The sequence below is a fragment of the Hevea brasiliensis genome, chromosome 4 (genome assembly GCF_030052815.1).
Source record: "Hevea brasiliensis isolate MT/VB/25A 57/8 chromosome 4, ASM3005281v1, whole genome shotgun sequence".
Taxonomy (NCBI): domain Eukaryota; kingdom Viridiplantae; phylum Streptophyta; class Magnoliopsida; order Malpighiales; family Euphorbiaceae; genus Hevea; species Hevea brasiliensis.
In genome coordinates this window covers 104,491,778-104,508,341 of record NC_079496.1, presented here as the reverse complement: position 1 = coordinate 104,508,341, position 16,564 = coordinate 104,491,778, and the positions used below count along the sequence as shown (strand labels likewise).

General features: G+C 31.2%; 1 protein-coding gene across 3 annotated transcripts; it reads right to left on the bottom strand.

Moving 5' to 3' along the window:
• Positions 1-309: 309 nt before the first annotated feature.
• LOC110644141 (TOM1-like protein 9) lies at positions 310-10,073 on the bottom strand. 3 transcript variants are annotated; one of them, XM_021796784.2, is made up of 11 exons: positions 9,670-10,073; positions 6,263-6,435; positions 5,787-5,865; positions 5,123-5,221; positions 4,926-5,039; positions 4,574-4,734; positions 3,742-3,823; positions 3,402-3,487; positions 2,623-2,820; positions 1,417-1,886; positions 310-1,180 (listed from the first exon to the last, which is right to left on the bottom strand). In XM_021796784.2, the coding sequence occupies exons 4-11, from the start codon at positions 5,207-5,209 to the stop codon at positions 573-575; spliced, it is 1,806 nt and encodes a 601-aa protein (XP_021652476.2). In that variant the 5' UTR covers positions 5,210-5,221; positions 5,787-5,865; positions 6,263-6,435; positions 9,670-10,073; the 3' UTR covers positions 310-572. The 3 variants fall into 3 exon arrangements, with proteins under 3 accessions (XP_021652476.2, XP_021652474.2, XP_021652477.2); XM_021796782.2 differs by lacking the exon at positions 6,263-6,435; XM_021796785.2 differs by lacking the exons at positions 5,787-5,865; positions 6,263-6,435.
• Positions 10,074-16,564: the final 6,491 nt, after the last annotated feature.

The following is a 16,564-nucleotide window of genomic DNA, read 5'->3' as shown; positions in this document are numbered from 1 at the left end:
AGCTTCCCAAAGGAATCAACTTTTGTACCCGTATCCAGACCAAATGCGTGGGCAGAGCCACAAATTTGTAAGCTCAACATATCTAAACAATAAACAACAGAAACTTGGAAATCACATTTTCGGTTCACTAAAGCACCATCCCTCATCAGCCAGATTGTAGCCATAATCTCAGTCAATCTTTTCCATTCTACAACTAGCAGTACATATTAAATAAATCACGACCTGGCTGGCAGATGCACATGTACAAAGCTCTAGAATTCAATAATATCTATTCAATCTACATTCCAGATAAACCAAAATTAACAAAAATTCAACAAAGATGATGTTTTTCTGGTTGGATGAACCAAATATCAAAATCAACCAAATTTGGATTTTCAGCGTTTTTCTTTTCTTCTCTACAAGGAATGTACATGGTTGCCAAACAGAAACTACAAATATGAGAGCAAATGAGACCAAAAGGAAAAAAAAATGCATATATATTATATATATTGAATTAAAAAAAAATAAAACAGAAAAGAAGCAAGTTAGGAAACAAAATGAGAAAAAGAAAAACAGAGTAATCAATCATGATATCACATGCTACCAGCTCTTCCAGGAGTAGGTTTTGTTGTCTTGAATTTAGCAATGTCAACCAGTTCTCCAAACAGCTTGTCTTCTGGCTTGGAAGGCTTCTTAAGTGGCAGGTAAGATGAAGTGGGAACCTGGTAAGATGAGTTTCTCACAATGCTATCATCTCTAACACTCAGGCCATACATTTGCTGCTCAAGATACGGTGTCCCTTGTTGCGGAGCATAACCATAGCCAGCCATTTGGTTGCCATACATATGTTGAGGATACATAGAAGCCATTTGCCCATGCATTGGCTGTGGAAGCATACCCATATACTGCCCTCCCTGGACTGCTTGAGGATGCAAACCTAACTGATTGCTCTGGATAGCCGGATTACTAAACGCAGACAGATGGCTGGTTGTGATGGGCTGAATGTACATACCCACTAAATGGTCATTCCCTGAAGGCTGCAGTCCCTGAGGATGCATGCCACTGGGCACTGGTTGTGTGTGCGTCACAACCACCTGAGTAACTTGCATTGGTTGAGGGTATTGAGCTCCTGCCACAGGGCTGCCATCTGCTGGTTGAGCTTCCCATGGAGGCGGAGGCAGTGATCCACTTCCTTGAGCACCTTTTCAACATACCAAAAATGCATGCTCAGTAAATTTTAATGCAAAAGAAATAGATGATAAAACGTTACATGCTTAGATTCTCTACAGTCTAAACTACAATTAGCATTAAAATAAAGAATCGGAAAATAATTTGCCCTTCATACTATATCTAAGAAAATGAAGATACATGGGATCAAATCAACACAGCAGCAAAATGTTGTTCAATACTAAAAGCCAACTTGAAAAGAAAACTCACCAAAAACTGGTGAGGGCGGCTGCTGAGGAACCAGACCATTCCAGGTAGGTCCAGTGGCTTGCATATATGGTGAATGTTCATACCGCGGTGATCCCATATTTGGGGCACTTCCATTTGGGTAAATTCCAGCTTCTGGGGCATGAAAATTATGTTGCTGTTGGATTTGTGGAGTCGAAGAATTTGTTAATCCAGCCAAATGGGCAGCCTGCACATTGACAGCATTAGAGGAGTTGTTACTGTCAGAAAACATGTCCAAAAGGGCAAGTGCATTCTGCTGAGATGGAGTAGTAGCTGGCTGTGGCTCTCCCACAGGAACAAGAGCCAGTGAATTATCAGCCTTTGGTGAGCTAAAGTCATCCCCGCTCAACAAGTCCATTTTTGGATTGGCAGATGCTGAAGTAGTTGGACCATTAGTTGCAGGAGGTGCAGGGAGTAACAATTGATTCATTACACCAGAAGTTGAAGCAGATCTGCAGAAAAATCTTGTCACTCCCAGCTCAAACAGCAACAGTTATGAGTTTTGAACCATATAAGAACTATGAACATTTGACTTCCAGCAAAACCTTTTCATAAGTCATTTTAATTTTACAAATTTGACCAGCTTTGAATCATGTGGAAGTACTTATAATGCTACTGTTTTACCTAAAAGCAAGGTAGATATAATTCTTTGGTGTTCAATGGCCTGAAACCCATTTCTTCTGCTAATGAATTGTAAATAGCCTCAAAACCATAGGTTAATTTGAGTAGTGAAATACAAATAACCTGATTAATGAACAGGTCTCAACCATTTAACTCAACTGAATTTCTAATCAATTGACTCTTAACAACCAAATTGAACACAAAATACTCTTACTAAGACAAATATGATTAATACTCAACATACCATTCCCGAATGAGTCCCACAAACATCTAATAGTAAACTACAAAAATTCAACCCGGACCACCAACTTATGTACAATTCATACCTTGCATATGTTAGGTTTTTTCAATTTTTTTAGCAAGCATACATTCTGCACCAGATTCCTGATGTGAAACATTCTGAATAAATAAGTACTACAAATAATAGTAAACTACAAAAATTCAACCCACACCACGAACTTATGTATAATTCAGAACTTTTAGATATTAGGTTTTTTTAATATTTTTAGCAAGCATACATTCTGCACCAGATTCTCAATATGAAACATTCTGAATAAATGGACTCACCCTTCAACAGGTTTTTTGTTGTTGCCTCCGGTATCAACTAGCGGACCACCAACATCCACAAGTGCTCCACCTGATTCAGGCTTTGGTTTCTCAGGTGCAGTAGGAGCACGAGTTCCTGAAGCAATGGCCTCATGCTTTGCAAGTACACGCTGCAAATCATCATTTAATGCAAGCCCTTGGCATAGCAATGATTCATCCCTAAAAGAGATGAAAATATCTGAGTAAGATCAGACAATAAGCTTCCCCAAATTTCAAAGACACTGGACTCAAAACACCATTAAATTATTAACTAAAAATATTTAGTTTCAGATATCACTATGTTCACTATGTAGTCAATCTTACTGGCAATACTATCAAACAAGTAGATCCAGATAATGACTGTGTTATACCCATTCTCATAAAGAATACAGCAAATCTATACGAACTAGCATGGAATTGCTTTTCCTATTACCTTCAAAAAAAAATCTCATCAGCATCTTGCCATTAATTTTGAAAAATTGTTTTGTCTTAATTAGTCCATGTCTGATTTCATTAGAAGCTCTTATTATTATTATTATTATTATTATTATTATTATTATTATTATTATTATTATTATTCTAGCATGTTGCATGCCTATCAAGTGCTAGTGTCAACATGTCCCCAATGCCCACTTAGAACACATAAACCTACAAGCAAAGACTCCATGTAACTGACTGCAAGAGTGGTTGGAAACAGAGGAGAATTGACAGCAATTATCGATACAATCATACCAAATAATGGGGTGAAAAATATAACTTACGCAGTTGAATTAACAAGATGTACAACTCTTTGCTTGTATGCACGACACTGTTCCACCAGATCAACAATAACCTCCTGCCTAAGTCCCTACAAATTGGGGAAAATATTACCCAATATGGAAATAGGTGATGAACTTAAAGAGACATGATTTTCAGTCAAAAAAAAAAAATAATAACATATACTACCAAAGATTTCAAACAATTGAAAAAATATGAGATTCTTATACTTAAAAAACTCCATAAATTCACCAAAAAGCTCGATTGAAATTTGGGGTTTTATTGTCCACCATATTAACCAAATACATATGGGTTTACCATTCTAATGTCATATGGCAAATTTACCTCTTTGTTTCCTGGATCTAATGCATTTAACATCTCTGCAAGGACATCCATGATACCCCGTGCATTCTGAATTTCTGTCAAGCTAGTAAAAGAAATTCCAAATCAACACAAAAAGTGCATTATAAATACTACTAGTGGAGCAGCAAAGGTTGATTGAAAAATGAGGTGCAACTTTTAATACTGTAGAAGAATTTCTAGTTTTTGTATGTTCTGATTTTATGGCAACTCTAGTCACTGGAAACACTGCTTTCTTTTTTCTTCTTCCGAGAGGAAATACCAAGATCAGCAGTGCAAGCAACCAAGGGTACCACTTAATGGGCATGTGCCTCACCTCACCATTAAGAATAGATGTTATAGATGCATTACAAGCCATCTAAGCATAGAAAATTTACTGAATCTTTGTACCCATATACCTAAGACCTAATGTGTACTAGGAGATCCCAAAAGATCACTTGCTATGATCTTTACCAAAGTACAGCCAGAAGGTGACCACAATACTGCATAATCCATTCACTTATTCCATTTATATAATTTATGCATGTGCAATGAATAAAATGTACATTAAGCTAGAGAAAACAATCTAGCAAAACTTGCATTCACTAATCACCAGGTATAAATGCTTGTACCAAAAAGTTAGAAATCAATGCTGGTGAAATTGGGTATAACCAAAATAATTTCAACAAGATCAATAGAAAGATATCCTAACAAAAATTTTTGCACCATCAATAGAACTAATATCATGGAAAATGTCATAAAAAGGGGCCACCAATGAACAGAATCTTTTTTTATGATAGATTCCATCCTGAAATCAGAGAAAGAGTCCAAGATATACCTCAATGCTGGGAACTCAGCCTCTGCAGAAGACTCTGCTGCCTCTTGCCGATACTCATTATTGCGCAGATTTTGAGGATAAGATGTCAAAGGTTGTGTTTGTGGAGGTGTAAATACAGGTGCAGACCTCTCAGATCTCTGCGGGAACACTGCCCCAGCTCGCTGAAACAATGAGGGATTGATTTGGCAAATGTAAAAGAAATGACCACATTATAATCACCAAAACTACTAGGATAACAATATTTAGGCAATTAAATGATCCAGTTTGGTTAGTTGGAAATGTTTCATAATTCAATGAATACTGAAACATTCAGCTTGTGACCTCTACTAGGATCTTTCAGTAAAAATCATACCAACAACTCTTGATATGCAGCATAATATTGTGGATATCTTGCCCTTGGTCCACCAAAAGCTTCTTGCCAGGTATCTATTAGAATCAGTATCTTCTCTTTGACATGAAAGTCGGGCTACAAAAGAGCAGAATAAAACACTATAAACAAGTTTTACCAAAAGAAAAAAGAGCAACCGAATCATACAAAAATATTCTCACCTTTTTCTTCACTATCTTCACCATCTCATGCAGAATATCTTTCTCTGCAACGTGCATATGTACAATGTCCCCACAATTCTTTACCATGGTTTCCAATAGCTAGAATATAGAATCCAGACCAAAAGTTAAAAGTTAAATATTACGACAAATGGAACAAACCTATAGTCTACACAGTTGGCCTGTAATTAAAATCAATTGGATCAGTTCAAATAAACTTGCTCGTTCTACAGCTGATCGTATAAGACAAATCTCAAAGATGAAATGAATAAATTATCCAAGTTAAATTTTTACTTCATTTCCTATTTCAAACTGATGGCTGTCCAACAATATATCCTATGATGCAGGGAAGGATGTGAGGTTCCTCATTCCACAGCACTGAAACATATATATATATATAGATTGAGAGAGAGAGGGGGGGGGGGGGGGGGGGGGGGAAATTAAACCTCCGCTTACGTCACACTCCTTGGTATACATATGGCAAGTTAAACCTTCAATAAATTCCAACATGAACTCTTTTTTCCCACTTGAAAAAGAAAACTATTTGATGTAACAAAGCTAGATTAGTGGCAGCAGTGGACTAGATGCTGCATAAGTATGATCACACCCTCTCTGTATAAATAAATTTTCCATAATGAAAAGAGAATTCAAGTGATTCAAAGCTTACTGTTAGGGCAAGAAGTTGAACTTTTGAATTCTTACTTCCAATGCGCTTCTTTACACCTTTAACAACATCTTTTGCTTGTCTGCCAGCCCAAAACCAAGCCAAAAAGTCCAAGTTTAGGAAACTGAACAAGTTTTGGTGTTGAACAATGATAAAATATAATTTTCACAGAGCAAAATATAACTAGCTAAGGTAGATATTGTGCCAGCTTGATGAGCTAGATAGATTGGACAAAGAGAAGGCACTTTCTAAGGATTAGTTGAATCTGAAAACATAATTGAATAATGAATTTGATAAAGTTATCTTAGGAAAGAATATGAAGGGATTGTAAGACTGAATTGCTTCATACAGTGAAAGGAAGAGCTTCACTAAAAAACTAATGGCATCGAAAGGTGACATCATTAAGGATTCTATTTTTAGTACAAAAGAGACAAGTCATTTTTAAATGGATCTAAATAAAATCCATAGAAGGTTCATACCAGTGCACTATCACTCATGAAAAGGCACTTCAGTTTAAAAGCCTTTTGAGAAGGAGGTGATGAACAGAGTCCTTAAGATAGAGAGAAGATAAAGTAGACCTGACCATTCATGTCTAACAGCGTCTACATGGGTTCATGTCACTCTAACATGAAGAAGATAAGACTCAACCTGACTACAAAATAATTAATAATTGTGTCATAAACCCTCAACACTTAACAGTATCTATCTACTAAACAAGTTACACGATACAACTAGTATTAACACATTTATAGATCATATTAAAAGGTTAACGTGCTCAACAACCAAATAATGCATTTAATTGAAGCCAACACCCATTAAATTTTATTACTTTAATCCACTTTGTTAGTGGGTAAAAATATTCTACTTCAAAAGCCTTTGAGAGGGCCTTTCAAAAGCCCACAGGGCACAGGCTCTTCTCAACACGTTAGAAAGTTGGGGAAGCATGCTTTTATAGAGATGAGCAGAGCCTCCCTTCCCCTTTTCTACTGATGAGGGACTTTCGTCCCACATATGACACATCGTTATTTGTTTATTGAGTTATGTTTTAAAAATAATAATTTAAAATTTAAAATTTATTTTGTACCTATAACCTACCATTAAACAGATCTTATCTTATAAAATAATATAAAGCAGAATTAAATTTACATTATATTTAGCATTATAACTATGAATTTTAAGAACTTAAAGTTGGTTAATAATAAACTTTTCCCAAACATCAAATGTTAAATATATAAACATAAATGTTCCTGAAATGATGTTTATAAATATTATTAAGCCAACCTCACAAGTGTTCACGTACTTAATTTATTTAATGAGTTATAATTTTTTATCCAACCAGTTTCTCTTAGATTTTTAGGTTTATAAATAAAAAAAATGAGTTTTTTTTTTTAATATTAGAAAATTTCAAATTTTATTTACATTATGTCTAAATAGGTTGACGTATTTATGACACGAACTTCTTTATGCCCAACCCTAACCAGCTTAACTTTGAGTCATGTCGTGCCATTTAAATGGATCATGTCAAAAATTGCTAGCAAGATAAAGTTTCTGATCTGAGTGGCTTGTCTAACAGCTTGACGGATGTTATTAGAGACAATCTTAAGAATTTGAACATTCTTTGAGATGAAATATTGGGAAAGAATATGAATTATGCTCTTATCATTGTTCTGCCTTTGGACTGCTCAATTAAGTTTAAGAATTACTGACCAACTATTGCTGGGAATAATTACCAGGAAAAGGGTACTAAGTCAAGGCACAGGAGCATGTCACTTAGTTTAATATACATACACAAAGGGAGGCTTATATGTTATGCTAGTCTCTCAATCACAGTGTATTATAACTATTCAGGCAGCTATGCCCTAATTACTCAAAGTTCTAGAAGCATTTGCTAAAACTTTTTTATCATTTTTTAAAGTGGAAGACAATATAAATTTTAGAAGTCGACTGGAATAAGAATTTTTAATTCCTAAAGACTTAAGGGTGGAAAGATATGTTTTAAATCAATAGACCCTAGTGTGATTTCTCAAGGTATATTATGGGAATCAAATTGTAACAAAATCTCCTTCCAACATACTGTTTTGAACAACAGAAAGTCAAGAAATGTTTATAAATGAAAAACAATCAATTAAGGGGAGAGCAAGAGAAGGAGAGACCCAAAATCCATTTGTCTACTTTCTCCAGTAAATTAACATCATCAATGATGTTTCCACTAGCAGCCTTTGAAACCCAGAAATGGTGCAACCAAATTAAAGGCTTTGAGATGAGTTAAATCCTCACTTGGCAATGCAAATCAAGATCAGAGGAGACAAAAGCAAGGATAAACCAGTATGGTTCAGCTAAGTGGCAGAAAAATTAGGGATTACCTAGCTCCTTGTCTCAGTTTCTCTCTTCAATCTCTCACTCCAACTAAGTGAAACTCTCTCCCTTTGGTATTTCAATCTTCCCTTGAAGAAAAAGGCATCTTGCAAAAAGACTGAGTGCAAGTTCCAGATTGTGAATCACAGGGCACTAGTCCATATAAGATTTGATAAGGGTTTTAGATAATAAGCTGTATTGTGAGTATGTCAGTATGGGGACACAATTTCTAATTCCTTGAAAGTTTTACTGAATGGACGCAGATTTTAAATGCAGTGTAAATAGCTAATGAAGCAGTCAGTGAAGATTTTGGAAAGGAGGCTATCCGTGACTTGGATTTTGAGTAGGTTTATAAATGAGCAGCTATAGGTTATTGACAAGTTCATAGAAAGAAATTGTGTTACATGCAGTAATTAGTGGTAGTCTGTCTTATGCTTTTTTTGTTGGTAATTGCAAATTGCAATCCTAAAATATTGTTTAAGGGTGAGTCAATTGATCTTTTATCTTCTTTTCTCCCATGCTCTTGCGATTGATGTTTTATTCGGGACAATAAACAGTAGGCTGGGTTCTGCTACACGTTTACAAGTAGCACACTTGATATTATTACATTTCATCAGCAACTTCCAAAACACACCGTTTTCTTTAAAATTAATGATAGGTTATAGCACTGACTTTTCTAGTGCATTGTGTTTTCACCAGATTTTGAGAAAGTTTAAAGAAATCATCTTGCTGGTATACATTTATACACTGAAAGCCATTCTAGATTAGATTACTCTACAGCTTAATATGAGTAAGCCTTCTTGGGACATTTTCCCCTAAAAATACACATGATTCTATTCCTATAAGAATTTATTAAAATTAACAACAAATATTGTAATTACTAACTGTTGTAGCCAACATCTGAGCTTCTATGAAAATTTTCCATCAAACGAAGTATGATTCTTTTCCTAACCCAAATCCCTGATGCACTAGATGCAGCATAATATTTAAAAAAAAAAAAAAAAGAGGTTACCATTAATTTTCCTTTTGGACGCCCCAGATGGAACTAATCCACATAAAGCTAGTCGAGCTATATTGTAATTGAAAATGCGAATCAAGGCAAGAAATTCATAAAGCCAACAGACAATTACAGAATTCAATGTCCACTTTGTTTTTTTCGTCTGTGCTTGAAAGAGGATCCATTCTCCCTAGTTCAAGCTAATGCAAATGGAGCTTTACAATTATTGAGATTTTCAATCAGTAGAAAACATTTAAAACCTCAGGAGAGAGAGAGAGAGAGAGAGAGAGAGAGAGAGAGAGATTCAGGGTGTAATTCTATTTGTTATTAGAGTTTTTCATTTTCCTGAATTTTCCCAACAATCACGCAGAAATTAACTGTTCAATCAAACTACGCCATCTACAAGAAATCCACTTATAACAACACATCATGGAAAACAATTATAACCGAAAAATGAATCAAAATTGATCACAAAGCAACCAGAAAAAACAAAACAAGGTGTAGGGAATAATTATAATAAAGCACAGCGCTTACGCAGGGTCGTGATTGCACATGTCACAGATCTCGATGTTCATGGCCCAATCAGGCCCGATCAACATGTCGCTCGTGGCCCGTTCAACCATATAATTCACCATCTCTGCCCCCTTTTTTTAATCTTCTTATTTCAAACTCAATAGATCAAACCTATCCCGGTGACCGTAGATACTTTTTCCGGCTGGATCGCATCCAATTCCAGCGATTCCACGTAAAATTCCGGCGAGTAACCTTCTAACGCAATCTCTATTTGTAATTAGGTATCCTTCTATATCTCTCTAAACTTTCTCTCTCTAATCGATTAGCTCGAACAGAACAGTCCTTTATCGAAGGACTCTCTCTCGCCCTCTCTATGGAAGGAGTCTCTCTCTCTGCTGGATAAAAGCCAAATGGTTTCTTAATTTTTTCCGTCTTTTTGTTTTTTATGTTTTCAGTTTCTTTCCCTGTGTCCGTTGAATTATTTTTGGGAGGTGCCATTTGAAAATGATATCCAATCAGACAAAAACACGTGGGAAATAACAGAATCTAGTGGTAGAAAAATCATTCATTGAAACAATTATTTTATATATGCACGATTTACAGCAATGAGCAGAAATTTAATTTAGAGAGACTCTTATAATATTTGATTTATAAAAATAATATAGTGAATTTTTTATGAAATTTAATAAATTATTATAATTTAGTGTCTGACATTGATATTAAATGTCAAAATTATTAAATATTATCAATCAAAAAAATTATAAATTTTATATTTTTAAATTTAAACAATAATTAATTTTTTATGAGTGATAAGTGTATTATTTTTTAATATATTAAGTACACTTAATAATTTATTTTATTTTAAATATTATTAAAAAAGTAGTTTAAAAAATTATTATTATTTTAATATTTTTATGATTAAAATTTATTAAATTTATTTTAAATTATTTTTTAATACTCTATAATTTATATATTTAAAAAAATAATTTTTTTAATAGCAATTTTAACAGTAATATCAAATAGACTTAAATTAGTTACAAATAAATATTTTAATTTTTTAATAAAATGAGCTCATTAAAAATTAAGTAAAATTATTATTAATTTAAAAATATAATAAATACTTAATATTATAAATTACTAAATTTAAAATATATTGATTGTCAGAAATTAAAAAATTTATTTCATTTATCTCAAATTTAATTTTTTTCAAAATAATTATAAAAATTAAATTCAATTTAAAAATTTAAAAAGTTATTTTTTACTATCATAATTTTGAATGTGTTTAATTTTTATAATTATTTTGAAAAAATTAAATTTGAGATAAATGAAATAAGTTTTTTAATTTTTGACAATCAATATATTTTAAATTTAATAATTTATAATATTAAGTATTTATTGTATTTTTAAATATATATATATATATATATAATGGATCTATAAATTATAAATATGATAAATATATTTTAACACAATTATTTCTAATAATTTAGAACACATTACGCAGAAGACATTTTAATAAAAAATTATACTTATTATATTTTTGAAATAAAAAATTATACTTATTATATTTTTGAAATAAGATATGTATATATTATATTTTAATTTAAATATAATATATAATTATTTAAATATAAAATTTTAAAAGTGAAAGACCAATTTATTTGATTTAAAAAATTCTTGTTGATTTCGTCAAAACGTCATAAACTTAATTTTTCAAATGAGAGCTAAGTTAACAGTAAATTAATGATAGAGATTATTTTGCTAATGGATTAAAATATGAGAGACTAATTTATTTGATTTTAAAAATATGTGAATTAAATTTTATATTTTATTAAATATTAAAGACTAAATTATAAATTATTTTAAAATATTAATTTTTTAAAAAAAATTATACCTCTAAAAAATTTTAAAATTTCAAGGGCTAATGCACTTTAGGGGTGTGCAAACGGTTCGGTTCGGTTTCGAACCGAGCCAAACCGATAAAACTAAAAGTTGAAAATCAAAAATTTTAAAAACCGAATCAAACTGATTAATAAGAGAAAATCGAATCGAACAGATAAATATCAATTCGATTCGATTTTAAACCAATCAAACCGAAATTTATAAAATTTCATATTTTTAACATTAAATCTAAATAATAAAACAAAAAAAAAATTGAAATCAAAACTCAAAAATCTTAAGGTTCGGTTTGGTTTTCTTTGATTTTGGTTCGGTTCGATTCGATTTGGTTTGATTTTCTCTGATTTCCTATATATTAATAATTTTGATTCGGTTCGTTTTTTTTATTTTTTATAAAAATAATCAAACCGAATTGATTAATCAAAAATATCAAAATTATAAATCAAACTAAACCGATTAAATTTTAAAACCGAATTGAATCAATTCAGCTCAATTTTCTAGTTTAAACCGAAAACCGCTCTTCCCTAATGCCCTTACCCCTACTTCTGTCCTTATCTAATTATATACGGAATAACAAATTAAAAATTGATACACAATCATAGTTATTGAGCTTTTTTCTAAAGAATTATTTAGTCATTATAATTTTTTTTAAGATTCATGTATGTACACATTTATTTTCATTAACTTGACATTTTATATAAACGGTCTACTATAAAATTATAAATGTATTATATATTTCTCTTAAAAAAAATATTATTTCATATAAGATAGTTTATAAGAAATGACAAGTTAATATATATTATTAATATTTATAGATTAAAATAGAAAGATATTTTACTAATATAATGATTTTAACAAATTACGTTAAATTATAATTAATTGTTTATAATATTTAAGAAACTAGTATAATTTATGTAAAGCAAAAGCCTTGGGTAACAACTACACATCAAAAGAAGGTCGAGTATCTCCTCGGCGTAAGAGTAGAGCTGGTTCAAACTTTGAATCGAAATTAAACTAGTTTAAATTAAATTGAAATTATTTGAAATTATGGTGATTTGAATTTGAATTAAATTAGATCAAAATCAGCTTGTTCAGTTCTAAATCAAAATCAAAGTTTTCATTTAAAAAAAATTGAAAAAAAATCTGAAGAGTTTATGCTCCACCTAGGCCTAGTGTTGGTTTCAACTTTGAAAATGAAAATTAGACTAGTTTAATTTGGATTGAAGTCGATTAAAATTGTGGTTGACTGGAATCGAGATTGAATTGAGTCAAAATCGACTAGTTCTGTTGGGAATCAAAATCTAATTTTCAGTTCAAAAAAATTAAAAAAAAATGAAAAAATCTGAACCATTAAGTTTGAACCAAATCAAATCTAAACGAAATTCGAATAGAAACCTAAACCATAACCGAGATTGAAACTGAAATCATGAGAGGACCTTAAAGATCAATTCAGATATATACCCTCAATAAATTAAAATCACCGGTTTTAGATTGATTCTGAACCAAAATCGGCCGTGAGCAGGTCTAGCTGCACTAACTTTTTCATATAAGAAAAATACCATATGCGACATTGCAAATGCAAGGTCGTCCCTTTCTCTAATTCTATAATAGTATTTTAGGGTTTCATTATCATATAAAAAAAAATATTAAATAAAATGGCATATGAAACAAAAATGTCCATACAAAACTCTCCCAACCGAACCATCTAGTTGATTAATGGCATATCCTTTCAGCATGCGAAGGTAAAAGTAGCATCTGGAGTTTATTGCAATTCTTTATTTATTATATTTCTATTGCTGTCATGGAAATTTTTTTTTTTCTAAATCACTCATCGTTTAATCTTGTTATTTCATCACTGTCCCTCAACTTTACTTTATATCATAAATATATTCAATTTTAATTTAATACTATTTAAAATCTCTCTAACATAGTTATTAAACCTGAATCTAACCGACCAATTAAATCAGCGTTTAAACCAGTCAAGGTTTATAATTAAACTAGACAAAAAGCGATTAAGTATGATTCAGTTAATTCAACAGTTGAACCGGTATATTGATATGATTCAATTGACCCAATCGATTTAATTATTCAATAGAATCTTTTTCTTTTGGTATTGATATAAAAAATTAAATTTAAAATCTCATAAAAAATTTTTAAAATAAAAATCAATTAAGCTAGCTTGATAATTATATATTTTTTATTTTAAGTTATTTATTTTTTAACACATATTTAATATTTTATAAATATTAAAAAAACTATACATTTTTTAAATTTTGATACATGATATTATTTGAATACTTTATAGAAAATTTAAAAACACGATTAAATTTTATTAAATATATCTTAATAAATATTAAAGTTTCATTTAAATAATTATATTTATTTATTAGTTTAGATTAATAGTTGTTATATTTAACTAATTTTTAATTAAATTATATACATTTGATTAATTGTAATGATCCATAGTTGAATTGTTAACCCATAGTTTTTTCACCTAATCAACTTTTGAGCCGAATTTAATAACACTGCTCTCTAATCAGATTCCGTTTAGTACTCTTACTAGAAACTGATTTAAACATACCTGCAGTGTTATCAAAGGCGAGCGAGGCGCCCAGGCAAGGTGTCAGGCGTGGCGAGGCGCCCCTCTGTCGCCTCGACTGGAACGCCTGACTCGGCTTGGAGGAGGCGACGCCTCCGGACGGAGAGGAGAGACGCGAGGCAGGCGAGAGGCGACGCCTCTTCACAGCAACGGTAAGTGTTGTTTTTTTTTTATTTTAAATTAAAAAGTCAATAAACTGCGTACCTGATGCAGCCATTCCACCAGCAGATACATCTTTCTCACGAACCTCACGAAGATGCTTTTCTCCTCAACGGCTCAACCTCGACTTCACGACGACAACAGGTACGCTCTTTCTCTGTCTCTCTCTCTCTTCTTCTTCTTCTTCTTCTTCTTCTTCTTCTTCTCCTGCTTCGATCTCTCTCTCTCTCTTACGTCCCTTTCTTTTTTTTTTTTTTTCTCCCTCTCCACCTCTGTTCGATCTCTCTCAGGTCCTTTTTTTTTTCTTTTCCTGCTGCGCTGCTTGCCGCTGCTCTGTTCGATCGCTCTCACGTCCCTCTTTTTTTTTTTTTTTTTTTTTCTCTCCCTCTCCACTTTTCTTCTACTGCTGCGCTCCTCTGTTTCGATCTCACTTTTCTTCTACTGCACGTCCCTCTCCTGCTGCTCTGTTTTTTTTTTTTTTTTCTCTCCTCTCCTTCTTCTTTCAGCAGTTCCTTTTTATTTTTTCTTTTTTTTTCCTTCTCCTCCTTTTAATTAATTAGTTATTATTAATTAATTAATTATTTATTTATTTATTTATTTTATTTTTGTTAATTAATTATTTAAATTTTATGGGTATTGATAAATTGATTATTTTACTTTGTATTCTTGTTTAATTAATTGATTAATTAATATGGGTATTGTTGATTTGTTGGTATTTAGTTTAATTTTTATTTGTTATTCTTATTAATTTGATTAATTTTACTTTTTACCTTGTTAATTAGATATTATTTATTAATTATTTATTTATTTTATATAGGTATTATTAATTTATTGTTAATTTAATTTTTTATCTTTTTATTATTGTTAATTAATTATTTAATTTATATGGGTATTATTAATTTATTATTAATTAGTTTACCTTTTACTTGTTATTATTGTTAATTAGTTTTCATTTGATTAATTTTACTTTTTTCTTGTTAATTAGATATTAGATGTTTATTTTATATGGGTATTATTAATTTATTATTAATTTGATTATTTTTATTTTTGTTCTTAGTAAGTAATTGTGTAATTTATATAGACATTATTACTTTGTTGTTAATTAGTTTACTTTTTACTTCTTATCATTGTTAATTAGTTGTTAGATTAATTAGTTTTACTTTTGTCTTGTTAATTAGACATTAGTTGTTTATTTTATATGGTATTATTAATTTATTATTAATTTGATGATTTTACTTTTTGTTCTTATTAATTAATTGTTTAATTTATATAGGCATTGTTAATTTATGATTTTACTTTTTGTTCTTATTAATTAATTGTTTAATTTATATGGGCATTGTTAATTTGTTGTTAATTAGTTTACTATTTTACTTTTTACTAATTATTCTTGTTAATTACTTATTTAATTTATATTGGATATTGTTAATTTGTTGTTAATTAATTTATTTTTTATTCTTGTTAATTTTTTTTTAGATTATAAATGGGTGATAAAAATAATACATCTGGATCTTCTGCTAGTAGTAGAAGAATGGACCCAGGATGGGCACATGTAATTCAAGTTAGTGAAAACAATACCAATGATCTTCAATGCATGTACTGTATGAAAGTTTATAAAGGAGGAATTAATAGAATCAAACAACATCTTGCTGAGGTTACAAAAATGTAATTCGGTGTCCAAAATGTCCAGAAGATGTAAGGAATCAAATGCAGGAATTCATTGCTAAAAAAAGGGAGCAAAAATCAATTATGAATATGGAAAGACCACCTGAATTTGATGATGTTGAAGTACTGGGATTAGATGAAAATGAGGAAGAGGAAGAGTTGATGCAAGAAATTGGCAGTGAAAGAAGAAGGCAAGTACTGGAAGTTACAGGTACTAGTGCTTTTAAAAAATCAAAAGTTTTACCACCACAAAGTAGTAGAGGGCTTATTGACTGTTATTTTTCCCCTAGACCTGCTGTTTTGGGAAAAAATATGAGGCAAACTACCATTGATGAAAATAGTCCAGCTAAAAAGGAGTTAAGGGAGCGTGCTTGTGTTGCCATAGCACGATGGATGTATGATGTGGGAATAGCTTTTAATACTGTGAATTATGATAGCTTTGGGGAAATGATTCGAGCAATTGGAAATTATGGGAAAGAAATGAAACCTCCAAGTTTTCATGAGGTTAGAGTTCGGTTACTTAACAAAGAAGTGTAAATCATAAATGATCTTCTTAAGTCTCATAAAGAAGAATGGGAAAATTATGGATGTACATTG

What these genes read in the sequence shown, in the direction of transcription:
- LOC110644141 (XM_021796782.2), bottom strand. Translation starts at nt 9,770, where the DNA reads ATGGTGAATTATATGGTTGAACGGGCCACGAGCGACATGTTGATCGGG. An exon ending in CTGCATATCAAGAGTTGTTG is followed by an intron (nt 4,735 to 4,925) that starts GTATGATTTTTA and finishes TCATTGTTTCAG; the next exon opens with CGAGCTGGGGCAGTGTTCCC. An exon ending in GCCGCCCTCACCAGTTTTTG is followed by an intron (nt 1,181 to 1,416) that starts GTGAGTTTTCTT and finishes TATGTTGAAAAG; the next exon opens with GTGCTCAAGGAAGTGGATCA.